At 46.3% G+C, this 27564-nt stretch overlaps 1 protein-coding gene across 2 annotated transcripts; it reads right to left on the bottom strand.

Annotated features, from left to right (window-relative positions):
* Nucleotides 1-237: 237 nt before the first annotated feature.
* Nucleotides 238-27206, bottom strand: ogdha (oxoglutarate dehydrogenase a). Of its 2 annotated transcripts, XM_026320637.1 has the most exons (24): nt 27074-27206; nt 24314-24703; nt 22672-22857; nt 20290-20392; nt 16658-16702; nt 10352-10467; nt 9407-9561; nt 8798-8944; nt 8623-8713; nt 8087-8266; nt 7413-7541; nt 7145-7324; nt 6868-7020; nt 6416-6518; nt 6202-6330; nt 5915-6065; nt 5610-5737; nt 5340-5518; nt 4892-4963; nt 4088-4213; nt 3598-3670; nt 3338-3501; nt 2648-2802; nt 238-2437 (listed from the first exon to the last, which is right to left on the bottom strand). In XM_026320637.1, exons 2-24 carry the CDS (start codon nt 24551-24553, stop codon nt 2317-2319), a joined length of 3126 nt encoding a protein of 1041 aa, XP_026176422.1. In that variant the 5' UTR covers nt 24554-24703; nt 27074-27206; the 3' UTR covers nt 238-2316. The 2 variants fall into 2 exon arrangements, with proteins under 2 accessions (XP_026176422.1, XP_026176423.1); XM_026320638.1 differs by lacking the exon at nt 16658-16702.
* Between the last annotated feature and the right edge of the window lie 358 nt (nt 27207-27564).

Genomic DNA, 27564 nt, shown 5'->3' with positions numbered 1-27564 from the left:
AGGAAGGAGATGGAAGAAAATAAAAGATCTGAACACATCAGAGTTTATTCACCAGGACAATATTAATGAAATCTGAAAAAGTGGAGGGGTCTGAATCTTTCCTGTGTACGTTTTGTTGTAACTTGTGTTGTAGCCAGTGAGTTCAGAGGAATCACACTGTAACTTACTGATTTACTAACATTTGATTTTCTATAAAACCTGGAAACAAATTCAAAGTTCAAAAAGATGCAGCAGCAGTAGTACTTATAGTATTTCTTTATTGAATGAAGCAAAATTATGAAGAGAATTTCCATCCCCTATTATGAAAATAAATAAATCATTTCTTTGTGTCACAGAAGCCTGGAACACTACCTGCAGCTGATTTCATCTTCTGCTGAATTTTCCTGCTGAGTTCATTCAGCTGCCAGACACAAAAAACAATAAAAACATGCGACGCCGCAAGATCCATTTTGGCACGGGATAAATGTGAGACAGAAATCGAGGGGTTAAATGATAATCAGCAGTGCCAGTGGTTGAGTTCATGACCTTAGCCATTTTATTCCCCAGATATCCCTTCAAAATAAAAGACAACTAAAATAAAATCTCAGTGTGCAAGTAAAGCGTTGCCATGGTGACTAATTACAGACTTCTTAATGAGCGAACACACCTGCTGCAATGACCCTCAAAGTAGTTTGACGTTGAGTTCTCCCTGCTAGCTGCGCTCCCATTGGTTTTCTATGGGGAGCGCTAACGATGCCATTTGCTAAAAACAAGTAAAATGTTGCAACAGGTGAACAGAGGATTTGTGGGAGTGATCATGACTGAACAAAGAGAAAAGAAAACAGGAGGAGTCACTTTGTTTTTCTGAAGCACCTGCTGTTACAAAACACAATCGGAGGAAAATGTGTGTGTGTGTTCAGAAGTCAGGGGTCAAAGTTCAGGTTCAGGCTTCACTCCACCTGAAGAGTGATTGAGCTTTTTCAGGGGACACACGCTGCTTCAACAGGGAGACTCGCCTCATGGCTCTGACTCAGGTAAAGGTCAGATACGGCTGCTCCCACTTTTTCTGCCAAATCGCTGTTTGGAATCCAAAACCTCATCCGTCCTGCACACACACCTCATCAACCTGTCGGTGACAAACTCAGGTGGAAGTTTTTAAGTCAGTATCTGTTGGATTTGACCGATTCTTTCGTCATGAACCGTCGTCTGGTTCTCGCTCTGTCGGAATAAAGCCCTTTCTTTGGTTGCCGAGCTTTTTCATCTTCATCTCTCACTGAATGAGTAAAAAGCAACATGTTTGTCTGAGGTGGAGTTGAGCCTGAAGCTGCTGTAGTACTGAACAGAGTACACACAGTACTGATACTGCACACTGAGTTCTCCCATGACAGATACCTTCTGTACTCCCGTGTAACACACTGATTACTACATACCATAGTACACACCGTGGGCTGTCACTGTGTCATGAATGAATCAAAACAAGTTCATTAGTTTGAATGAACTATACAACATGGCCAAAAGTATGCGGACAAACATACGTGCAACATCACTGACTTTTACAGAAATTAACAAACGTCAGCCACAAGTTTCCTTCAGTGGAAACAGGAAACAGGAAGATTTAACCAGAGTATATTTTCCAATTATTAGTCTGCAGAAAAATAATTTGAGTCTCTTATCAAACCGTTTATCACTAAACGATCCCCTGGCTGCAGCTTCAGTTCCTGTTTCCCTCCACAGTGACAAACAACAAAACGTCAGACGTCACCATGGACCTGAAGAACCTGTGTGGACACCAGCTTCAGACACATAATCAATCGATGGAGAAAATACCTCACAGATTAATAATAAATACATTTAAATCAGACAATGTCCAGTTTTCTGTGTGTGAGAATAGTATCACGTGACAGCCCTGATACTGTGTACTAACATGGAGTACAGTACACAGTGGTAAGTACACAGTAAGCTGCAAACTAAAAGGTCAAACATTTGCTTCTGCTGTAAACAATTAATTCTTTTGGTTTTGTTGCTTTTTGTTAAAAAACATTTTCAGTCTAAATTCTGCAGATCTGGACTCAAACCAGTTTCGCAGTGTGAACACGGACTGTACACATGTTGGGATACACTGTGTACTAAGTAGCATGCAGTACTGGTGTGTACTAGTTACTTGGTACTGCAGAACGTTTGCAGCCTGTGCAGTATTTGCTGAGCAGAAAACAGACCATGTATTTTTCAGCAAACTACAGTACACGGTAGTACGCTGTGTGTACTCTGTGTGTTATGCGTGTGTGCTGAGGGGTCACAGGTGAGACAGGTCAGGGGTTCCTCCAGGTGTTGCAGGTGTTACTGCTGATCTTTGAATGCGTCCAGGTCGAAGGCGCAGTCCAGGAAACGCCGCAGCTCCATCAGGTGAGTGTTTTTGTTTCCTGTCGCCGGAGCCGCAGCTGGTTCTCGACCGACATACCTGAGACACACAGAGGTCAAAGGTCAAACATTCAGCTGAACTGTCACCGGCTGCATCAGAGAGTGAAGCATTGAATTCTGGTAAATGCAGGACTTTTACTTGGAACAGGATTTCTACACTGTGGTATTTCTACTGGTACTGCAGTATGGGACATGAGTACTACTTCCAATAAACCTAGTCACTGAGGATGATGATGATGAAGGCTGTTACCAGACAGGCTTGGCTCTCTGGATGGTGGTCCTGATGCGAGGCTTCACGTAGTCATAGTAACCCTGGTTCTTGTGCTCCTCCTGACACCAAACCAGGTCGGCGTTGGGAAAACGCTCCGTCTCAGCCTTTACCTGGTCGAACGGGAACGGAGAAAGCTGGGGGCGGAAAGACAGGGGTCAGACAGGGGTCAGACAGGGGTCAGACACAGGTCAGACACGGGTCAGACACGGGTCAGACACGGGTCAGACACGGGTCAGACACGGGTCAGACACGGGTCTACTGACAGCCTGATCTACTTCACACTGTTTATTTATCCTGCTGAAACAGTCTGACGAGCAGCTCTGAGGGGCCAAGTTCAGGCAGCGCAGTGTTTGACCAACAGGACTGTCCAGATGAAGCTGTTCACTAAGTCTGTCAGTAAACAACCTTGGCAAGCAGCAGTGTAAACGCAATGTAAATGTGTGATGGCCTCTTTGCTCATCTCCAACTATCCAAACAGAACAGAGACAGAGAGCCTTTGACCTCCAGTGTGCACTGAGCGCAGCAGGGGCTGATGAGCCCGGGATTTGATTTCACTGATTTCAATCATCTCGCCAATGTCCTGTGATCGCTGAGCAAACTGAACGTGACCATTGGACAAACATGACTTGGGTAGACGCATCAACGCGCCATGCGTGATGGATCACGTACCTGCTCCATGCGCGCGATAGCCACAGCTCCATCCAGGCCTCTGGTCTTCCTCTCTTTGGTCAGCTCGTAGTAAACCTTCCCTGTGCAGAAAATCAACCTCTTCACGTCCTCCGGACGCTCCGACGGTACTCCTGCTTCTGGGATCAACCTCTGGAAGTGAGTTCCTACAGGGGACAGAAGAGGAGGAGGTCGGGCTCAGACTGGGCGTCCTGTAAATCTCTTGGCTCAAACCTAAGAGCAGAGCAGGTCAGGAACGTTACCAGGCAGCATCTCGTCAAAGTTGGATCTGGCCTCTGGGTGACGCAGCAGAGATTTGGGGGTGAAGATGATCAGCTGTAGAGAGACAAACAGGAAGTTCAGCAGGCTTTGCAAAATAAAAGACACTGAACAACAGAAGGATGACCTCATGACACACACCACGATGGTTAGCGTGTATCTTCCGTCTGGTACAGTATCAGAGTCTAGTGACTGACTGTCTGTTAAATATAACACTTCATCACTTTTGTGTTTGAGATCATTAGGCCACTAAAAGCCTGAGAAAGTGTCTACTCAGATTTGAGTCTGGAAACTCCTGGTGCTGGATGTTACTGACATGTTCATATCACGTTAACTGTGTGTGTGTGTGTTTCTGCCTGTGTGGGCTAATGTGGTTTCCTCTGCTCACCCCACAAACCAGCTCCTGTCTGGGACAAAAAAACAGAACTCCTCTGCAGCAGAACCTGAATGTGTGCGTGTGTGTGCTCTTCTTACAGGCTTCCTGAACGGGAGCAGGATCTGTCGACGCAGAACGTGGAAGTAGTTTGCAGGAGTCGAACAGTTCACCACGATCCAGTTGCAGTCGTAGAGCTGACGCACTGCGAAGTCCTCCGTGATGTTCTGACAGGAGAAAAACATCAGTTCAGTCCAGTTTATCTCAGCGTCTGTTGCCACCTTGGCTCAGACTAAACACATATGGTGGCCAGGGATCCTGACCAAGGTCCCGCATAGGATCAGGAACAGGTGTTTCTCCTTTCTGTGGGACCAGGCTCTCACTTCCCCTTAAGTCAATGTGTGTCAGCTGTTTGTCTCACTGAACAACAGTGACCTTTCCTCTGTGTGACCTGTGACCTCTGTGTGACCTGTGAGCTCTTCGGAAAAACTCCAACCTGGACACCCTGAGGACTAAAACCTCCCTCAATGATCAGCAGAAAATCCAAAGCTCGTCCCATTACAGCTCTTCTCTTGTAAACAGGAAGTTGGTGGTAAACCAACTACAACGGACGGGACATTGGGATGCACCAGATGCAATGCATCCTGGGTGTTGTAGGATATTTCTCCAGTCACAGGGCATTAAGAACATTTTTACTGTGTCACATGAACAAATAAATGATCATCTATGGAGCCGTGGGTTATTCCTTTAATAAATAAATGAATGATCTGTCTTTTCTTGCTCGTCTCGTTTGTGGATTCAACTCAGGACCTCAGTTGGGCTGGAAACCACATTTTTATTAGAAACAAAACAGCTGTGTGTTCCTGTGTGTGTGTGTGTGTGTGCGCGTGTGTGTTGGCTCTTACTGGCATCACATCTGGGTCGTCGTTGCACATCTGTAGGAATCTCTCTGGACGAGCTGAAGAATGTTCTGGACCCTGAAACCAGAAACACCAGAGCTCACATCAAACTGGCAAAATACAAATATGAACAGAAGTAAAACCTGCAGAATTTAAGGTCAGGTAAGCTCAGGTACAGTCAGGTGAGGTCAGGTACAGTCAGGTGAGGTCAGGTACAGTCAGGTGAGGTCAGGTACAGTCAGGTGAGGTCAGGTACAGTCAGGTGAGATCAGGTACAGTCAGGTGAGGTCAGGTAACAGGTAAGATTCAGGTTGTAGGATGACATTTGGTTTATGATCCTCAACAGTCCTGATAAGTGACACACAAGGACAAAGTGTTTCAGTCAGTAGCTGTGTGTGTGTGTGTGTGTGTGTGTGTGTGTGTGTGTGTGTATGTGTGTGTGTGGGGGCCTCACCATGCCCTCCAGGCCGTGTGGCAGCAGCAGCACGATGCCGTTCTGTCTCACCCACTTGGCCTGGCCGGGACAGATGAACTGGTCGATGATGCCTTGAGCCGTGTTGTGGAAATCTCCGAACTGAGCCTCCCACAGGATCAGAGCGTTGGGACTCGCCATCGCAAATCCCAACTCAAAACCTGAAGACGCAGAAAAGAATTATTCATTTCCTCCACCACAAAGCGGCGCAGACTGTGGGTCCCGAGACAGCGGCTCAGCGTGTGGACTGACCGAGGACGCCGTATTCAGAGAGCGAGCTGTTGCACACGGTGTACGGGGCCTGGTCAGGAGAGAGGTGGTTCATGGGAATGCAGGTCCTCTTGTCCACGTTCTGGTCGTGAAGCACGTGATGGCGGTGGCTGCAAGACAAACAGGATGGGTTGTGCTTTGAGTCCATCTCAAAAATTAGTCCAGTTTCTTCTCGTAGTGAGAAACTGAACAAACACATTTCTACATGACTACAGGAGGTTTCTGGTTTGAGCGAATGACTCTGCTGCTGAGTCTCAGCTTCCTGTGGAAAAGCCTGATCCGTTTACCTGAACGTCCCTCGCTCCACGTCCTGTCCCGATAGTCTGACGTGGATTCCCTCCTCCAGCAGCGATCCAAAGGCCATGTACTCGCCCAGGGCCCAGTCCACAGTCCGATTTCGAACCATCTCAGCACGGCCCTTCAGGATTCGACTCAGACCTGAAACAAGGATCATTTGTCAGGTGGGAGAACCCAATCACATCATAAACATCTGAGCTCCAGCACAGACTGACAGCGCTTCAGCCATTAAACGTGTGAATGCAGCAGCAGATAGGGGACTGGAACTGTGTCAGACCTCCGTGGATGGTGAAGTCCTCTACAGGGACAGAGGAGGCCACCGTTCCGATGTGGTTCAGGTTTTCTTCACTCAGACCGGTAGAGGGGCAGGTCATGGACTTGGGCTGTCCGTCCAGGGTGAAAAAACCTATAAGCAACAACAGATTCACAGTTAGTTCGACAGAATCGATCCCGACAGCATCTAATAAAGGCCCACAGGAAGAGCCCCTCACCAGGCCATGGGGAGTCCAGCCAGTGCTTGATGTGGAGGATCTTCTCATCCTTGGAGCGAGCATACGCCTCCTCACAGATCTTATCATACTTGGCGATTTCCTCCTAGAGACACAGTGTGTTCAGTGTTCACGTTGTGAACAGGAACTAAAGTTATCAGATAAATGTAGAGCAGGAAAAACTCCAAGGTTTGGCTCTGACATGTAGTGAAGTCCAAGGATGAAGTAGTACTACATGGAAATACTCAGGTAAATTACTAATGCCTGAGAACTGTACTTAAATCTTGTGTAAACCTGACAAATTCCACAATAAAAGCCTCCTGCTGGTTCAAGAATTTAAAGCGAAGCAGCAACAGGAAATGCTGACCTGCGTCGGCTGCAAACCTTCTGAAGAAGAATAAGGTGAGTCAGGCTGAGGCTCACCTGCAGGGTCACCTGACTCGTCTGTGTTTTACCTCATACTCCTGCCTGCTCACTGCTCCCTCTGCGATCAGCTTCTCAGCGTATTTCTGCAGAACAGGCTTCTGCTTCTTGATCTGTTTGTACATCAGAGGCTGAGTGAACATGGGCTCGTCCATCTCGTTGTGACCCATCCGCCGGTAACACACCTGCCCACACACACAACACACACACACACACACACACACACACACACACACAGAGAGACACACACACACAGTGTCACTCACAGCCAGCTTTGCCTGAAGGGTCACAGGTGACAGGTGCACTGACCAGGTCGACCACCACGTCCTTGTGGAACGTGGCTCTCCACTCAGCGGCCACCTCGCACACGTAGATGACCGCTTCGGGGTCGTCTGCGTTGACGTGGAAGATGGGGGCGTTGACGACCCGAGCCACGTCAGTCGGATACGGAGACGACCGAGCCATACGAGGATCTGTGGTGAAACCGATCTGGAAACAGGACGACAGGGATGGTCCAGTTCAGTCCTCACTTGGTTACCTGCAGTGATTCATCTGCCGCTTTCTGCGCGGCTGTTACCTGGTTGTTGACGACCACGTGCACGGTGCCGTGTGTGGTGTAGGACGGCAGGTCGGACAGGTGGAACGTTTCATAGACGATACCCTGACCTGCAAACGCGGCGTCACCATGGAGCAGTATGGACATCACCTGAAAACACACACGCAGCCATTACAGCACTGACAGGGACCGTCTGTGGTGAACGTGGTGCTGAAGTCAGAAGATGATCCAAAAAACGTCTGACCTCAAAAACATAAACTGTGCTAAGAGCAGCTGCAACCAGTGATGTTACCTGTTCCAATGAAGGAAAACTTTCATTGTTTCTTGTCTGTAGGCACAGGCCTCTGCATATGCAGCTTTAAGAACTAGACCCGTTCCCATACTGAGGTTGTGCTCTCTGACCCACAGGTCTGTCGTCCCCAGCACTGTTGCTCTTGTTTTATGTTGCTGCCTGTGATGTGCCAGCTGTCAAACAGCTGCTGTGACAGGAGGGTTGTGCAGCGAGTCCACAACAGACACATTCGTTGAACAAAATGTATGTTATCCTCTTATCGCCACAGTTAGAGCCCCTTACTGTACTGAGGAGACTGTCATTGCACTAATTCCTGCAGACGTTTTTTCACTCTACCTGCGACACAGAGTCTGAAGTAAAGACTGAAATCTTAAACTGTCCCACTGTCTCGCCTCAGCCTCACCCTGTTTCCGTTGGTGTCTCCGCAGTAGAACTGCTCAGCCTTGGTCTTCCCCTGCACCACGGGGTCGACGGCTTCCAGATGAGACGGGTTGGCCACCAGAGACAAGGTGATGTTCCTGTCGGTCACACGGTTGATACGACGGTGGTACATGCCCAAATGGTACTTCACATCTCCGGAGCCCTGCGGAGGAAAACCACAGCACGGTCAGCCAACTGCAGCTGTCAGCCTGTACCCTGATCCCACGTAAAAACAGGCCCCACGTTTACATTTTCACTGCATTCACCGTGACACAATATATCTCAAACAAACAGAAGCTGAGCTGGTACAGTACGTTGTTGCTGTGTTGGTGAAACTACATAACGTGATGCTGATAACTGGGTATCTAGGAACGAGGAACAAAACATGAAAATATCTTGTGAAAAATATGTCATTAAATATTTTTGTACTCTACGTCTGCAGCTTTAAAAGAAATCTGTACTGAAGTCTGCAGTCTGACTTTCTCCTGAGCAGGGACAGCACTAAGGGCAGTTAAATACCTCATCAGCAGCTTCCAGTTTGGAGTCGAACTGGCAGAAAATCTGCTCCAGCTCTTTACGAATCACGTTGGCCAAAACGTTCAGACGCCCCCTGAAGCAGACAGAAGTGGAGTGTATGGAAGTAGCAGGAAGAGTAGCATGAAACCTGTGTGTGAACGTCTCCTGTGTGTGTTACCTGTGAGGCATGCCCATGATGACATTATCCACCCCGCTCTCAGATGATTTATCGATGATGGTTTTCAGAGCAGGGATCAGAGACTCACATCCCTCCAGGCCAAATCGCTTCTCAGCAGACCACTTCTTCTGCAGAAACTCCTCAAACCTGGACACACACACCCACACGTTTGGATTTCTTTTTTCTGAGGATACGCCCCCAAGGCCCTGACCCTGACCCAAACCCGGTAGTAACTTGAACACCAAACCAGGTCTGGACCCTCCAACAGGACTTTTAAGGCGTGAGGACCAGACAACATGTCTTCATGGTGCCTCGTGTACTGACGTCAGTCCTGGCTAGTCTCTGTTAGTTCCAGGAACTTAACAGGTCTCTCATTGAGCGTTTTTATTCAAAGTCCATAAAAACAAGCACATTTCACTCTAGAAGCATAAATCTGTTTCAAACATGTAAACAGGAGAAAGTGCTGAAGCTGCCTGAGGCATCAACACTTATTCCTTCAAAACAGGTAAAAGAAAAAACACCCCAGGCCTCGTATGAGGATTCACCCCAGCCTCCATCCATACATGACCCAGAGGAGCGGCTGCAGGTGGTGCATGTTGTGGTGTTTACCTGGTGGAGCGGACCATTCGAGCCAGAAGCGTCCTCTTCTCCTCCAAACTGAACTGCATCACCCCTGGAGTCTCAAACTTCTCCCGGATCCACTGACACTGCTCCAGGTCGTTGATGAACATGAACTCCACGCCGATGTGCTGGCAGTACGCCATCTGCAGCCAACACAGCAGAGGCAGCATTAGACAGAACACACAGTCCCTCACCTGAATTAGAATTTTCATTCTGGCACCAGATTAGTTTAGGTCTGTTGATAAACATAAAACCAGTTTTAGTCTAAAACGAACATTTTTTGTACTTCTAGTCAACAAAAACTGAAGATATATATAAATATGTTTTTGGTCAGTGACATTTTAGTCTCTTTTTATCTGTTGCACTGTTACCGTGGTGACGGCTGTCTCCATCTTTTTGTGCACTGTTATCATGGTGACATCTGTTTCTGTGTTTGTTGGGCAGAGTTACTGTGGTTACAGTTACCAAGGTTACATGCACAGGGCCTCCTGTTCAGAAATGTGGGCGTCTGCTGCAGTTTCCTCATGTGTCTCAGATATTAGTTTGGGTCTGATTGAATTTAGTGTAAAGGCAGCAACAGGCAGAGCTGCTGAACCAGCATCTGAACAGCAGAGACTTGATTATACTGATGATGAGCCACAGTTTTTTACAATTTTTATGTTTTCATTCATGTTCATTCGTCCGTCTTTCTATTGAGCTGTTATTCTATCTGTGGACAAAATAACCCTAGCAGGTTAATTCGATGCTCAGAAACACAGAAACCAAACTGGACTGATTCATTTCCTGGGTCAGTCGGTGGCAGACCTGTAAATAAATATGGCTTTGTCGTTACATTCTGACTCAGGAGTCCTCTACACCCTGAAACACAGCAGGATAGAGCAGATATTTTACTTTACACTGAATATTTTTATTTCCAGCAGCGTCTGTATTTACCTCCAGTCGGCGTATGATCTCTTTGAGTGGGAGGGCGCTCTCTGAGCCCCCGATGAAGGTCGTGGTGGGCAGGTGGAACACCTTGTCCAGGTCGGACTCATTCAGACCGTAGAAGCCTACATATCCCATGATGCACCACAGGATAAGAGGAAAAGGGAGGGAGGAGAAAAATGGGGAAGGAGGTAAGCATGAAGGATGGAAGGAGTGGTAGACAGCAAAAAGACATACAGACATACAGGCCATGGATAAGGGAATGTTAGTAATGAACATCATTACCACAATATGGACAATATGCATTCACCACGTTCAAACCACAGACATTAAACAGCACAGGAACAGACGACACGGTGGAGTGGCAGCAGCAGTAACAGTGGTGTTAGCAGTGATGAGGTGGTAGAGTTAGCGATGAGGCGGTGTAGTTAGTGATGAGGCGGTGTAGAGTTAGCGATGAGGCGGTGTAGAGTTAGCGATGAGGCGGTGTAGAGTTAGCGATGAGGCGGTGTAGAGTTAGCGATGAGGCGGTGTAGAGTTAGCAATGGTGTAGAGAGTAATGAGGCGGTGTAGAGTTAGCGATGAGCAGGTGAAGAGTTAGCGATGAGGAGGTGTAGAGTTAGCCGTGAGGCGGTGTAGAGTTAGCAATGGTGTAGAGAGTAATGAGGCGGTGTAGAGTTAGCGATGAGGCGGTGTAGAGTTAGCGATGAGGCGGTGTAGAGTTAGCGATGGTGTAGAGTAATGAGGTGGTGTAGAGTTAGCAATGGTGTAGAGAGTAATGAGGTGGTGTAGAGTTAGCGATGAGGTGGTGTAGAGTTAGTGATGAGGTGGTGTAGAGTTAGTGATGAGGTGGTGTAAAGTTAGCAATGGTGTAGAGTTAGCGATGAGGCGGTGTAGAGTTAGCGATGAGGCGGTGTAGAGTTGGCGATGAGGTGGTGTAGAGTTGGCGATGAGGTGGTGTAGAGTTGGCGATGAGGTGGTGTAGTTAGTGATGAGGTGGTGTAGAGTTAGTGATGAGGTGGTGTAAAGTTAGCAATGGTGTAGAGAGTAATGAGGTGGTGTAGAGTTAGCGATGAGGTGGTGTAGAGTTAGCGATGAGGTGGTGTAAAGTTAGCAATGGTGTAGAGTTAGCGATGAGGCGGTGTAGAGTTAGCGATGAGGCGGTGTAGAATTGGCGATGAGGTGGTGTAGAGTTAGTGATGAGGTGGTGTAAAGTTAGCAATGGTGTAGAGTTAGCGATGAGGCGGTGTAGAGTTAGCGATGAGGCGGTGTAGAATTGGCGATGAGGTGGTGTAGAGTTAGTGATGAGGTGGTGTAAAGTTAGCAATGGTGTAGAGTTAGCGATGAGGCGGTGTAGAGTTAGCGATGAGGCGGTGTAGAATTGGCGATGAGGTGGTGTAGAGTTAGTGATGAGGTGGTGTAAAGTTAGCAATGGTGTAGAGTTAGCGATGAGGCGGTGTAGAGTTAGCGATGAGGCAGTGTAGAATTGGCGATGAGGTGGTGTAGAGTTAGTGATGAGGTGGTGTAAAGTTAGCAATGGTGTAGAGTTAGCGATGAGGCGGTGTAGAGTTAGCGATGAGGCGGTGTAGAATTGGCGATGAGGTGGTGTAAAGTTAGCAATGGTGTAGAGAGTAATGAGGTGGTGTAGAGTTAGCGATGAGGTGGTGTAAAGTTAGCAATGGTGTAGAGTTAGCGATGAGGCGGTGTAGAGTTAGCGATGAGGCGGTGTAGAGTTGGCGATGAGGCGGTGTAGAGTTGGCGATGAGGTGGTGTAGAGTTGGCGATGAGGTGGTGTAGAGTTGGCGATGAGGTGGTGTAGTTAGTGATGAGGTGGTGTAGAGTTAGTGATGAGGTGGTGTAAAGTTAGCAATGGTGTAGAGAGTAATGAGGTGGTGTAGAGTTAGCGATGAGGTGGTGTAGAGTTAGTGATGAGGTGGTGTAGAGTTAGCGATGGTGTAGAGAGTAATGAGGTGGTGTAGAGTTAGCGATGAGGTGGTGTAGAGTTGGCGATGAGGTGGTGTAGAGTTGGCGATGAGGTGGTGTAGTTAGTGATGAGGTGGTGTAGAGTTAGCGATGAGGCGGTGTAGAGTTGGCGATGAGGTGGTGTAAAGTTAGCAATGGTGTAGAGAGTAATGAGGCGGTGTAGAGTTAGCGATGAGGTGGTGTAGTTAGTGATGAGGCGGTGTAGAGTTAGCGATGAGGTGGTGTAGAGTTAGCGATGGTGTAGAGAGTAATGAGGTGGTGTAGAGTTAGCGATGAGGTGGTGTAGAGTTAGCGATGGTGTAGAGAGTAATGAGGTGGTGTAGAGTTAGCGATGAGGTGGTGTAGAGTTGGCGATGAGGTGGTGTAGTTAGTGATGAGGCGGTGTAGAGTTAGCGATGAGGTGGTGTAGAGTTAGCGATGAGGCGGTGTAGAGTTAGCAATGGTGTAGAGAGTAATGAGGCGGTGTAGAGTTAGCGATGAGGTGGTGTAGTTAGTGATGAGGCGGTGTAGAGTTAGCGATGAGGTGGTGTAGAGTTAGCGATGAGGCGGTGTAGAGTTAGCGATGGAGGCGGTGTAGAGTTGGCGATGGAGGTGGTGTAGAGTTGGCGATGAGGCGGTGTAGAGTTAGCGATGGAGGCGGTGCAGAGTTAGAGATGAGGCGGTGCAGAGTTAGAGATGAGGCGGTGTAGAGTTAGAGATGAGGCGGTGTAGAGTTAGAGATGAGGCGGTGTAGAGTTGGCGATGAGGCGGTGTAGAGTTGGCGATGAGGTGGTGTAGCAGGACGGGGTGAGGATCAGTTGGGTCCAAAATAAAAATGCAGACGGTGTTAGCATCAATCGTCACAGCAACACGGAGCTTTAGAATCGTTTGTGTGACACTAACATGTCGGTTTGAAACAGACTTTGTTTGCTGTTTATTTAACAATTTATTTATTATTATTATTTATTTATTCAGCTGCAGATCTAATTTTAAACCTGATGGTGAGGATAGTGCTAAGGCAGCAAAATCCCCCACCAGAAATATGGGAGACCAGACCAACCTCCTCTACATCTATGAGCGATCAGACTGGCTGATCTCTGCCCTTTAAGTCTGGTCCCTGAAGGACAGAGAGTCCTCAGGCTGAGCAGAAAAAGGTCTAGCTTATATCGACTCTTAAAATAGCATCAATAATTTAATTAGAAACATATTGAACAATATGTTCATGACAGCAGTGATGACGGAGCAGGAATATGACATGTTGGGGGATTCTGGGAATTTAATTGGTTGTTTTGCAGCTTCAAACTGATTAAGGGAAAGTTGGGTGTGATGATGGAGGGAGGACAGATCAGGAGAAACGCTAGAATCACGTTCTGCTGGGCAGTTACCTCTGAATTCAAACTGATCTACCTCATGTCTCCTCAGCCTTCAAAGGGTCTAATGACCCAAACTAACTCCCACCATAAGCCCCGCCTTCCCGCTCTTTGCCCCTCCCATCCTGTCCTGTTTCCTGAAGCTACGACGTGAACAATGGATGCCTGGTTGGGACAAAGTGTCCAGTCCAAAGCTAGCGTTAGCTAACTGAGGAGTAAATGTGTCAGTCCAGTAGACGCTCTGGTTCCTGCTAACGTTACCCAAAGCTCCACTTCCTCCCAAACTCACATCAGATTCATTCAATCCAAAGGTCCAACCATGACCATGCTAGGTGGCTAATGCTACCAAAGCGGATTTTGCCAACACAGGGTAGAGAAGCTGGAATAACAACAGAAGGGCTGTAGGTAGCAGAGAGTTATGGGGGGGTAGTACAGCTGAGAGACACCAGGGCCTGGATCTGGGTACCTGCAGTGACCAGACTGGGTGGAACACCTGAGGTCATGATGCTTTAACATGTCAGATTAAATCCCTCAGTATTTGAGGACTTCCGACTTCTTGTTTCACTCTGAGCAGACAACACTCAACCTGCTATTAAACAGGTTGAGCTGATTCAGCCAATCAGAAAGCTGTCACAGGTTACAAAACACCACATTTACAAACCAACCAAACGTCAGACAGCTGAGCTGGCCAATCAAGAAGCAGCATTTTGCCTCAGGAGTAATTCTCTTAATCTCTGCTAACAACTTCACCAACAGGTTTCTGATCTTCACTGCGACGCCTGCAGCCGCCATTACAGTGCAAGTGGCAATCTGGCTCTGCAACACAACACTTTATTTAATGCTTTTTCACACATTGACACTTGTTGTTATTGACACTGTCATAACAACAGGTCTAAAGTTTCAAACCAATAACACAATACGAATGCTGTCTCCAGACCAAACCAGTATCCAAACCAGTTTGCTGAGCTGGGGTTTGTTTACGTACCAATGTAAACTGAACCAACAGCTACATGTGACACAACTGACTATGCTACACCCTGAACAGACGTTAGCGTACTGCTTTGTTCATGACTATGATGCCACTGTTTAACTCAGCAGTGATAAAGGTGTAAAACAGTTTTTGCCCTCCTACAATGCATTTATGTGGACTCTGATGTGTCAGGATTATTAGTGTTGCGTCACTGAAAGCCCTATAATACAGAACTCTCAACTTTCTTTGTGCAAATGTATAATTTAAAAAAAAAAAAACATCAAGTCAAGGCACTGATGTTGGTAAGGACCCTCAGCAGAGTCCTGAGCTGTTTCTGTAATAAACAGGGTACATTGAAGACTATAACTGAGTGTTTCCATCAGATCTGCTGTTTGTGCGTTTGCTCCTTCCCATCCATATCTGTCGTCTTTACAGTATTCATCTCTATTGACGTCCAGTGGGACTAATTAAACCCATGTAGATTATCCCTGTTAGCTAATTAGCTTGTTTTATTAGAGGCTATGTGACTGGCTGAGCTCCTGCCCTGGTCTTCTGTCACCTGTGAAAACAGGGTCAGAAATGTGATCTGAAACCCTGAAAGAACAGAGTTAAATGCTTGCAGAACATGTTTTGAACCTTTCTTAGCACCGAATTGTAACACTGAAAAGAATAACGCGCTGGTTTAAAGTTTTAAAACTATGTTATAAGTGTGGACCCTTTTTTTAAGAGAGTTAAGACAGGGCCCGAATGAGTTGAATGTTTGAAAGGACAGAGTTGAATGTTTGCAAAGCAAGTTTGAAAACTTGAAGAGGCTGATCTGTAACACTGAAAAGAATGAAGCATCTCCCCCCAGATATTCAAATTTTATTGCCAAAGGTTTGAATCATAACTTTCAGTTTTGAAGCCAAAATTTTCACATTCACAATGTATTTTCAAACATTCAAATCTTTTTTTCAGTGTTGGGGATTGTGACCCTGTCTTCACCTCATACAGAGCCACCTACAGCAACCAGAGCACAAATGAGACATTCAGAGATCTGAGGCAGCACAGGAGGGACGGAGCCGGACGGGCCTGCAACGTAGGAAAACACACAACAGCAAGACAAAACTCACAAAAGAACAAGTGAAGTGTTCAGAAGAAATATTTCAAACTGACCCAACTGACATCACTCTATTGGCAGTGTTTCTATATTTGGTTGTATTTTCCAGAAGTGTGTTCCTGTATTTGACACTGTTTTCTGTATCTAGTCTAATTACTGTCTCGATGCTGCGCTCCTGTGGTCAAAAGGATGCTTCCTAAATGCGTTTTGTAGAGCAGCAGGCGCTGAGCTCTCAGGGCTGTCGGAAGCAATGAGTGAGGATCAAAACTGAAGGTGACGGTATGTGAAGCACTTTCTTTGTCCGATGTGTCTTTCTGAATGTTTCCTGTGTGCTGAGGTGTTAAAGTGATACTTCACTGTATGATACACTACACACATCACCAAATAAACACGTTTCCCCTGCAAACATCTATTAACATGCACACTAGTGTTTTACTTTAGAGCGTCATTACAATTTTAATAATCATGTTTTACTAAACGTTTCTCTATTGGTTCTCTGTGGGTAGAAAACAGTAAAAACCAGCAGCATCTTCCATAAAGATTTCCTGTTCACCATCATGTTAGATAAAAGCAGCTACCGGACACCTTAGGGTGGAGGTAGTCAAATATTGCCAAGTTTGAAACTGGGCTCTGTGTTCAGGCTGCTCTTATGTAAATGTTGTCAGTGGTGACTCAGTCCTAACTCAGTAAAGTGAACCAAATTAAATGTTTTTCCATCCCCGACCGTAGCGCGGTGACCTCGACACAGACCGTGCTGTTGTCGTCAGTCCAGCAGGCAGCAGACCTGTGTGTGACATCCTGCAGTTCCTGCACACGTCACGTGCACTCGGCTGCAGTAAAATACTCTACTAGAAATGAACTGGCTTCACAGCACTGTGCAGTGACACACCAGCAGTGCCGTCATTTTCTCTTACCTCCTACCGTTAGGACTCTCAGCCTCTCCTTGAACAAAGCCACGTCTGGGAGGGTCGCCAGTATGGGGGGCAGCAAAGGGAAGAGATACCCGAACACGGTTAGTGACCTACTACCTATTTAAACCCAGCAGCTAAAATAGCCACAACAGCAGCCCCAGCATCTCCACGTCTCCACCACCTTTCAGTCTGGGCACAGCAGCGCAGAACATGTGCAGAGACGCTGTGGGTTTACACCGAAGTGGTGGAGAAAGAGAGATGCGGATAACACCATGCTGAGGTTAAACTGTCCTCAGTACAGAAGCCACATCACAAGCAACCCACACTAAGGGTCCCCCAAACAGGAAGCCATTCTGCACAGGTCACCTTCACTACAGCGAGGGCGGGACTAAGACCTGAGCCGCAGGAACGCAGAGCTCAACATGACATCCTCAGAGCTAGGCAGCACCAGGGCAGTTAGAGAGCCTTATATATCGCTGAGATTCTTATCTAAACACACTGATGTGCTACTACAGATGCACACACACTGAAACTAAATAACACTGGGTTTCTTCTGTGAACTACTCTGCCTTGACATACATATACACTGTAAATAACTCCCTTACTGTGGTTTTACACCTGAATCGTTGAACACAAACATTTTATTGTTCCTCAGCTGAAAAACAACTAAAAATTCAGAGCTTTGCAGTTCGGACTGAGAATGGAGTGTACCCACTAATACGCCAACACACAGCCCTTAAATTACCATATTTTTGTGACTCTGCCACAACCTGTGTCTGCTGAAAATGACCCTACAGATACACAACCTGCCTCCCAAACCAGAACAGCAATCCGAACCTCCAACAGGCGAACTTAAAATGTAAAGCTAAGGAGAAATTCAGCCTCGTTGTCCATTTAGCATCAACAGAGCTCCAGACGTCTCTGTGAGCAAAGAGAAGCTGCAGTGGAACCAGAGCCTGTAAACAGTGACGGCCGTTCTCAGAGTCTGGAGCTGGTTTTTGGAAAAGGACGGGCCTCCCATTGTTGGTGAGGAAGAACCATGTGAGCCAGGTCAGCGGTGTGGCTCCCTGCTGTGTTTTTAATAGTTTTTGGACAACAACGGCTCAGACCCATAAGCTGAACCAGGTTCTGGATTCACACGCACCATCAGGACTATCAAGATGTTATTTTTAAAATCTAATAGACTAAAGATTTCAGAAGAGTAGTGGCAGATTAACATGAGGAGCTTCTGCTTGGTCCTGAATTTAATGGAGAAAGCACAAAGTCCTCCTGTCAACTCACGGCTCAGCAGATTCAACATTAAAACTTAAAAGCACAGTCAAAAAACAGTGTGTCTATGGAGGTCAGAGGTCACGACAGCAACCACTTAGCCCACGAGCCACAGCAGGAAGCCAAACAACTGAAAGCAGAAGCTGAAACACTGCTGATAACAAGCAAAGCTGCTGCAGACTCCAGAGCAGAAGGTTCCCGAGGCAACAAGCAGGGTAACAGCGCCAACAGCTCGGTTTGCTCAGCGGGTCAACGTCAAACTGGTCAGAAAGAGCATCTGAAACCATCTAAGGAGATAGATACTATGGAGCTTTCAATCATATGACCTGGTCTTCCTCACTCTTGTTCGTTAGGTCACACCCATTTTTGAAAGGTCCAGATCAGCTCCTACATGAACCTCACAGTGAAACTGAGTTTGCACCTGCAGCACTGAAGGTCAAGCAAGAACTTTCACACTCAGCATTAAAGGACACTTGGCGTAATATGTTTGAAAGCTCCAAGGCAGGTAGTAATGTGAGATTATTCTGCCATTAATCAACCAGATTAACCCCTGAGGGCTGTTCCTTCTTAAGATTAAACCCTGAACACCCGAGGGCTGTTCCTTCTTGAGATTAAACCCTGAACACCCGAGGGCTGTTCCTTCTTGAGATTAAATCCTGAACACCCCAGGGCTGTTCCTTCTTGAGATTAAACCCTGAACACCCGAGGGCTGTTCCTTCTTGAGATTAAACCCTGAACACCCGAGGGCTGTTCCTTCTTGAGATTAAACCCTGAACACCCGAGGGCTGTTCCTTCTTGAGATTAAACCCTGAACACCCGAGGGCTGTTCCTTCTTAAGATTAAACCCTGAACACCCGAGGGCTGTTCCTTCTTGAGATTAAACCCTGAACACCCGAGGGCTGTTCCTTCTTAAGATTAAACCCTGAACACCCGAGGGCTGTTCCTTCTTAAGATTAAACCCTGAACACCCGAGGGCTGTTCCTTCTTGAGATTAAATCCTGAACACCCCAGGGCTGTTCCTTCTTGAGATTAAACCCTGAACACCCGAGGGCTGTTCCTTCTTGAGATTAAACCCTGAACACCCGAGGGCTGTTCCTTCTTAAGATTAAACCCTGAACACCCGAGGGCTGTTCCTTCTTAAGATTAAACCCTGAAAACCTATTTCTGCAGGTCTTTCTGAATCCAATTAAGATCTCGGTCTGGAGGGAGGGTTTGACCTGTAACAGCAACTGTCACCGACATCGACACACTCCAAGAATGTGTGAAGCGTTTTCTACAGACAAGGTTAAAAAGCAATAACGCCCAGAAACCTTCAGTGTACACAAAAAACACAGTTTTAAAAGCACACAGATGTGTCAGAGAGAGACTGCCATTTTTTGTATACATGAACATTTACAGGATCCTGTTTAGACCATTGACTAAGACCTGCGGATGGTCTAAACAGGATCCTGAAGTGAAGATCCCCAAAAGTATTATTAGTCTTAAAACTGGCTCATTTTCAACCCCACCAGGTCCTCTGGATGGTTATTAAAGGTCCACCAGTTGCCAACACAGAGATTCAACATGAGTCACTCGGCCGCCATACTGGTACAGGGAAGCCTCCCGGTGCATGTGTGGAGGCAGGAGGTCTGTACACAGATCACATACAGCCTCAGCTACAGTAAATATGAGGGCAGGCAACAATAATCAATTCATACCAGCACGAGACACATAACTACAAAAAGAATTGAATTTGATATTTGGAGTCAAATATTTCTTTTTCATTTTAACTGCAAATAACAAAATTGTAGTGTGTAACAGGAAAATGATGTAAAATATTGTGTGAAACAATTTGTGGAACAGAAGAAACTAAACCTGCTGCAGCATGGCAGCCTCTCAGCAGTTGTAGATAAAACAGTTTGCTCTTTATCACGTTGGACGTCTGCCTGACGAGGACCAGGTAGGGTTCAAACATCGCCTTTAACAGTTAAACATTTTTTGAGCAAAAATTCAGGATTTGGACGATACTTTCGTGACTAATTCTATAAAAAGTTCCTAAGTTATGACATACATCATATGCAGCAAGGTTTCAGAAACTTTCTGCTAATATTCCTCCAACATTGACTGCACAAGAGACAAACTGTTGCTGAACACAGGAAGGTTAAAGGACGCAGCCGGTCATTTACTCTGTTGTTATGGGATTTTTGAAAAATAATGCAGAAAATCACCGGCCTCATCCTTTAGAGAAACTCATCCACTGTACAACAAGATTTCAGAAACACAGGCTCTTGTGCGGCGGGTTAGTTCAGGAAAGAGCCAGACTGCGACGCAGACCAGGAGACAACAAGGAAAAGATGTTGCTGTTTTCTAACAGTTTAGCTCCTCACCCAGTTTGTCGGAGGAGGTGATAATGTCAGTGGGGACACACGAGTCCAGATCAGCGTCCATGATGCCGAGAGGGTCCAACTGGGCCACATGGTGCCCTCGGATCTACAGGGAGTGACAACAGTACAGAGCCCACCCAGGGCAGGAGAGGGAGGGGGGGTGACGAGAAAACGAAGGAGACGGTGAAGAAGAGGAGGAGGAAATGACAAGGAGGAAGGGGTGGGGAGGAACCAAGATGCAACGTAACAATGGAAAGAGAGGATGTGGATGGAGAGCAGAGTGGATGAGAAGCAAGATGGAGTGGGAGATTCAGAAACCATAAGGAAGGAGAGATTAAAGACCAACATCGAACAGGATTTGACAGAAGGAAAGGAGGACGGTGTTGGACAGGAGCAGGGCGGAGTATAAAAGACCAAAGAGAGAGGAAGGACAGAAGAAGAGAAAAGAGAGGGCGGGGGGGAAAAGCGACATTAACATTACAGGAAGCAGTTTGTTTGTTTGTTAGCTCTGCTGTTCTCACCGACGTCCTGGAAGCCGGCATTGACCGGAGCATCATCAAAATTCACACAGCTGATTCGCAGAGGATCCAACAGGGCATTGTGATGCCCCATCACCTAAACACACACACACACACACACACACAGCTGGTTATCTCAACACAACAGCACCAACAGCCCGGAGGTCCTCACAGGTCTGCTGGTACCCACAGACCTGCCTGTGGGGGCTGGGTCTGAGGTCTGTCCTTCTCCCTTGTTGAACCAGCTCTGTGATTACTTTGGGAACTGTGGTTTGTGCCGTTTGTGTCGACCTGACCTGAAAGCTGTAGCTTCCCTAACGTTCAGGTCAAAACATAACCTGTTAATACTGCAAGTTTAAAATGTGGATTTATTCTGTGCGCACATCTATTTCCTGTCTGTTAGTCCCAAATCCCTGCTCTCCTGCTCTTCATGAGCTTTTTCCTCTAAAAGGTTTTTGGAAAGTTTTGTACTGATCTGGTCCAAAGGGCAAATCCCACTGAGTCACATTTGTGATATTTGGGCTGTAGAAATGAAGTCTGACTTGGCTCGGCCCTGAACCTAACCAGCTAATGTCAACAACTTCCTGGTGAGGTGGATCACAGGATGGCGGTCAGTTCGCTACAGAACATGCTCCAAAAATGTTCCATATTTCAGTCACAAAAATCAGCTTCCCTGTTTTTGTGCTGACTGACTTCCTGTGGGCTAAGGACAGTGATGGGATCAAATTAAAAACATCCTATGGCTCTTCTAGACTTTCCGTAGTGGAGCCAACAGATTTCACAGCTGCTCCTTTTCCAATAGCTCTTTATGCGAAAACTGTTTTTTGGGCCAGTGTGTGTCACATGATGAACGGTGAAACAGCAGGAGTGCGGTTTGGCCAAATCTGATTCACAGTGCAGCACCGTTCCTGGACTCTTGGCTGAGTCTGGCCTGACCTAAATTAACCTGCGTGTTTGGACTGTGAGAGGAATCCAGAGAACATGTCTCCTTTAGGACCAACACTTCTGACATGTTTTCGATTGTTCCATCCTGTGTGACCTGTGAAGACCCCACTGCCTCGATCAGTTTCTCAAACTTTACACAGAAACAAAGGGGTCAAGACTTCAGGTCCTTTGTCATGGAGCATTATTAATTAAAAATGAACCCTCCACGTTACAGGACGCCCTGTGAAAAAACACGTCTGGGGATGAGGAGAAGGAAATGAAACAAAGTTAAATGTGATCAGACTTTCACTAAATATACTCTGAATTATTATTATTAAACTCTTAATCATACACAGAATCAAAAGAACAAAGGTTCCCTTTGGCTGTGGAAACAGCAAATAAATCTCTACACAAGGCCCATTGAGTTTCTGTTGTGTTCCTGCTGTTACTTTGTTCCACACTGGTCAATGGTCAGAAACAAGGAACCTTTCACGTTTAACATCAGCCTGCTGGGAAATAAAGGGTTTACTGCTCTCAAACAGCAGATTTAATCATTGACTTAAGATCACTTCAGTATTTAGTGTGTTTTAATTCCACACACAATAAACATTTGTTCTGGTTCCATTCATCGTTCATGGTCTTGCACTCGTCACAGGTCTTTTTTTGGATCACAGTATTTTTACGTCCAAACTGGGACATAAACTGGTAGATATCTTTTCACCTGTAACATGACAACCTGACTGCTCCTGCTTTGTGTTCCTGTCATGTTCTATTTGTTCATGTGTGAACATTGACAATACAACTTTTAAAACCATAGCTGAGTGTGGTGATCATGATTAATATCTCTGTTAGAGCAGACTGAGCAGAAGCCACAGGAGCTGTACTGGTCTGGGACGTGGAGCCCAGGTCTGGCTGTGAGCTCAGGGTGAGGACGCTGTTGTACCTGGTAGGCTCTGATCAGGGACTGGACAGCCAGATGATCCTCCACCAGCTTCTCCACGTTGGGCTGAGCTCCCACCAGAGAGGAGAGCTGAGGGGCGATGAGGCTCGCCGCCGCAGACAGAGGAGACTGGTAGGCAGCGCCGGGAGGAGCACCAGCGTTGGCGTTCCGGAAAAACACATCCCAGGACTGGACCAAAGGAGGGGAGGAAGTGATGATGATGGAGGATTTATGGACAGATGAAAGATAAGAGATGAAGAAGAAGAGGGGAAAGAGAAGAAGGGAAACACTTTTTTAATAACAGCGATAAAGTAATACAAGAAAAGCAGCAAATTTGTCCTCAGCAGGGTTTCCTGCATGTTGTTTCAGCTTCTCTTGCTCCAACACATATTTGCCTGTTTCACATACGTCTCCTGTGTAAGTCACTGCATCATGTAAATCAATATTCAGCTGCTAACCAGCTGAACCTTGAATTAGAAAGACAGAGGAGCTCATTACTGACCAACTTCGATCAATTATCTTCAATTAGAAACTGTTTTCTCTGATAAAGTTTAGATCGATATGAAACTGGTGTGTTTAAAAAGGCTGAAATAACTGATGGAGTTAAGACACAGCTCCTCCAGCCTCAGTCTGTAGTGAACATGTAAAAGTGAAAGCTGCTGGATGAGTCAAACTGGTTTCAGACAACACGCCAACGTGCACAGGAAAAACTAAACCAAACTTTCCACAGAGCCAGAACAAACCACCTTACTGTGGGTCAAAGAACAAACACTGCTCAGTTTCAGGTTGACGCTTGTGTTCGGGTGCAGCTGTTACAGTAGCTTCAGGAAGAAATCATGTTTAATTAAATCAATCAATCATACAGTTCTACACATCACAGTTATCTTGCTCTAAAGCAGGAACAGTCAGATGATGGATTACTGTTACCACAGTCTGCACCTACACAGGGAGCTCCCATTGAACAGGTCAGGCTGTCAAACGGTTTCACTTTCATATCAGCACATTCTCAGTGCTCGGACTCGGACGTGGAGTATGTGCATGTGCTGTGCAGCTTCCTGCTCGTTTGCTAAGCTAATAACAACAAGGTCACACTGTTTAATCATTACACAACCACTGTGTAACATAACGCTCAGTGTCTGTGACCTGGACACATCTCGCTGGTAGTTACTGCGTTTACCTCCATGTTTACATCCACTTTTACAAGCAGAAACACACACGCACGCACACACACACACACACGCACACACAAGCTAAAAGCTTAACATCTGTGTGATCTCTGTCACATAAACAAATAAATAACTAACAGTAACAAACCCAACATCCACCTGCTTGAGCTGGAGTTAGTTTAATCAAAGTGTTCAAATGCAGTTAGAGCATCAAGTCTCTGGTGGTGTTTTCAGTATTTACTCTAACTCCGTCATGTGACTGGGCCTCTCTGACCTATTATTAGCTGGCTGCCCTTTGGCTCTGTTGAACTGTTTGTGTTCTCTTACATAGTTCTCTCTGACTCTGTCAGCTTCAGTCAGTCCTACAGGGGGCGCTACACCTCCCCAGCTGTGTGTCGCCTTCACGCAGACTCGATTTGACAAGACTTTAATTAAAGATGTACGCTCAGCTGCCAGCAGGGGGCTTCACTGCTCATTACCTTATGAACACTCTTGGGGTTCTCCAGCCAGGCGTAGTACATCTCCTCCACATAGTTGGAGCTCGTCCCATTTAGAAACGGCTCCGAGGCCACCGGTGCCGAGTAGCACCGGATTGGCTGAAACGTCCTTGTGTCACCTGTGGAGGCGACTGTGATTGGGCGCTGCTGGCCAACAGTCTGAGCCGCCTGCGAGGCGGTGATCGGACGCAACCGCGCCGCACAAGTCCTTAAACGATGCATGAGCAGTCCTTAAAGTATCACACACACGGTGGTGGCGATCAGTCCAACGGGCTCGGACGTCCTCACAGCGACAACAGGAAATAAAACTCCACTGAGGTCAGACCCAGGACAAAGAGGGCAGAATGAAGCGTCCAATGGTCTGTCTATCCACTGGGGAGAGAGAGACACTGTGTTAGGCATACAGGCAGACACACAGGGATAAGCTGATATGCAGCTCAAACAGTTATATGAACTTAGTCTCACTATACTATAATATACTATAACACACTAATTAGTCTGATTACTGAGCTGATTTCAACTTTCACAATGAATAGGAGTTAAAATTTCACCATGGATTCACTGAGCTACATTTATGCTACAACTTGATCCCTGCTCTTTGTTTAGCTTCTATTTGTTTACATTTTACATGTTTAAGTAAAGAGAATTCACTGTGATCAGCACCTTTTTGCAGTGAACCCATAGAGGTTCACACAACTGTCCCTGGATTATTGAAGGAAACTTAAAAACAGCAGGAATCCCAGTCAGGGTCTGCAGCTATAAGGAAGCAGGTTTCTGGACAGTTATCTGAACATCAGACACAGGACGTCCAAGTCAGACTGTGTCATGTCTGTGCGCTCACATGACTGAGCTGACTCACACTGCTAGTTTAAAGTAGCCTGCCTTAATGTCCGGTGATGTTGATCAGCAGCCAAACTACTTTAATCAGCTAACTCCTGTGTACACCTGTCCCTGTACCTGTAAAGGTTGCCCAGCTGGGCAGGAAAACGTGTTCACTGTCAACAAATGCAATATCAATATCATCAAACTCAAACGTCAACAGTGAAATGCTTTCTCAAGTAAAAATCAGAAAAAATTGTGCTTTTTTCCATGAATGTGCAGCCATGAAAGAAGAATAAGTGCTGAGAACAGCAGACAACATCACAGGTTTGGAAGATAATGACAGAAAATCCAATAAGCACGTCTGAGAAAGAAAAGTGTCAAAGAAAAACACAAAGACAGGAGGGTGTTAACTGGAGCTGGATTAACAAGATTTTCTGGTTGCTATTTGAATCAAAGTCAATTCTTAAATTCTGGGATCAATCTTTGTATTTACACCTTTTCTCCAAGAACATGCAGAGCTGTGCTAAATGTTGTTTATCTTGGACATGACCTGTCGGAAGTGGCTCAGTTTGAGCTGTATGACGTCGATTTTTGGAGAACGAGTAGTTACCGACGTCTACCAAAAGGCTGTTTTAAACTAGTAGCCGCTGAATTGATGAATTGATGCACGTAGCTTTACAGGAAAACAGGCAGCATGATGACGGCCTTGCTGGTGCTGCAAGCTGGTTATTACTCAACTGTTTTGCACATGTCTTCAAAAATGTTGATGTGGCATGATGTAGTCACTTTGCATTCGCCAAAGAAAATAAAGCCCTGGTCCACAGTTTCCTAACCGGGAAACGGGTTTAGTCGATAACGTGAACTTCACACAGTTTATCATTAAGAAACAAGTGCTGCTCGTTCGTAGACAAAAAGCTCCCAGGGTGAACCGTGAGAAGAACTTTATGCCAATATTTGTCTGTTGTAAGAACCGGGTCGGTTCTGGACCAGTCAAGTCGAGAGATCGGTGCTGACATCCAGCCTTATCAGCAAGTGACAACCACCACAACTGAAGTGTGATAAGCCAAGACCTGTCAAACATGGCCCACTTGGGTTTGCTTACAGTGGGAAGACCAGCAGACCCAGAGACATGTGAGACAGAGGACACCACCTCCATGGCGCCAGCAAACAGCTAACCGGCCTTACTTCCACCTGGCAGATGTGCTGCAGTTTCTCCGTCTGTCTTGACCTTGTTGGGTCTCCACTCCCTGCCTCCATTCTTATGCCCTCACCCCTGAACGACCCGCCCACCACCTGCCTTCTCGCCTTCCTGATTGGCGGCCTGACAGAAATCCCGCCCGGAAATAGGAGTCCGCAGCTGTTTATTGGCCCTGCAACCTGTCACTCACTCTGCCCGTTCACATGAAACGACTTCTCCAAATTATTGCTACTTTACCACAACATTGTAAAACGAGCTGTCCTGAATGTTTCTGCGTGTAACTGGCCAAAGCAGCAGTTACTGGAGAGCAGACTGGTGGTTTCACTCCGCGCCAACGGCGACTTTCACCGCGCGCACACACAATTAGCCCGCTAGCTTCTACTTTCTCAATTAACGACCATTAGCACGCTCGGCTAACGGCTAACCGGGAGCTAACGGAGGTTACTTAGACGGAGATAACGTCAGGGCGATGAGAGCATCATTCTGCCGCTGAGTGCCCCTTCATTTATTGACATATATCCCCTTCATTTATTGGCATATGATCAGCTCGGACGGGCAGTTAGCCTCCTCGCTGCTAACATGCTAACAGCTTTTGCCTTTCTCAAAATCTTCAAGATGGATGTTTATTTCTCTCCAAACTAAAAACTAAAACCCGACTCAGCCTGACGGAGCAGATTAAATCCTGTCGCACGTGGTAAAACTCTCAAGTCCCGGTTACTGACCTCGAAAAAAGCGTTTCAGCGACTCCCCTCTCGGCCGGTATCCCGGATGCCCTTCGCCTCTCCCGGTGAAATGACGACGGCTCGAACGAGGAGCATGGAAGTGAGGCCGAGGTCGAAACGACGTCACGCACCCTGACGGCATTACGTCATAGGGGGCGTGGACTATTTTCCCCAGTCGAATAAATAAATAAATAAATAAATCAGTAAAAATAGTGAAGTACGAAATATAGAAATAATTCATATTTGTTGTATTACAACATATATTATAACTATCCCTGTACTTTATTAAAACGTTTATGCTTTATGTTAAAACTACTTATTACTATCTGTAACTATTTATTATACACACCCACTGGAAAGTTAAAGTTTTCCTATTGTTAAAACTACTTATTACTATCTGTAACTATTTATTATACACACCCACTGGAAAGTTAAAGTTTTCCTATTGTTAAAACTACTTATTACTATCTGTAACTATTTATTATACACAC

Source organism: Mastacembelus armatus, chromosome 9 (assembly GCF_900324485.2).
Source record: "Mastacembelus armatus chromosome 9, fMasArm1.2, whole genome shotgun sequence".
NCBI classification, from domain to species: Eukaryota; Metazoa; Chordata; class Actinopteri; order Synbranchiformes; family Mastacembelidae; genus Mastacembelus; species Mastacembelus armatus.
This window is presented reverse-complemented; position numbering and strand designations above follow the sequence as displayed.

Bases quoted from the DNA above. Each gene is read 5' to 3' on its own strand.
- ogdha (XM_026320637.1), bottom strand. From the start codon at position 24,553: ATGCATCGTTTAAGGACTTGTGCGGCGCGGTTGCGTCCGATCACCGCC. The intron at 16,703-20,289 runs GTGAGGAGCTAA...CGACCCTCCCAG, and splicing joins CACCTCCTCCGACAAACTGG to ACGTGGCTTTGTTCAAGGAG. The intron at 5,519-5,609 runs GTCAGTCCACAC...CTGCGTCTTCAG, and splicing joins CTCTGAATACGGCGTCCTCG to GTTTTGAGTTGGGATTTGCG.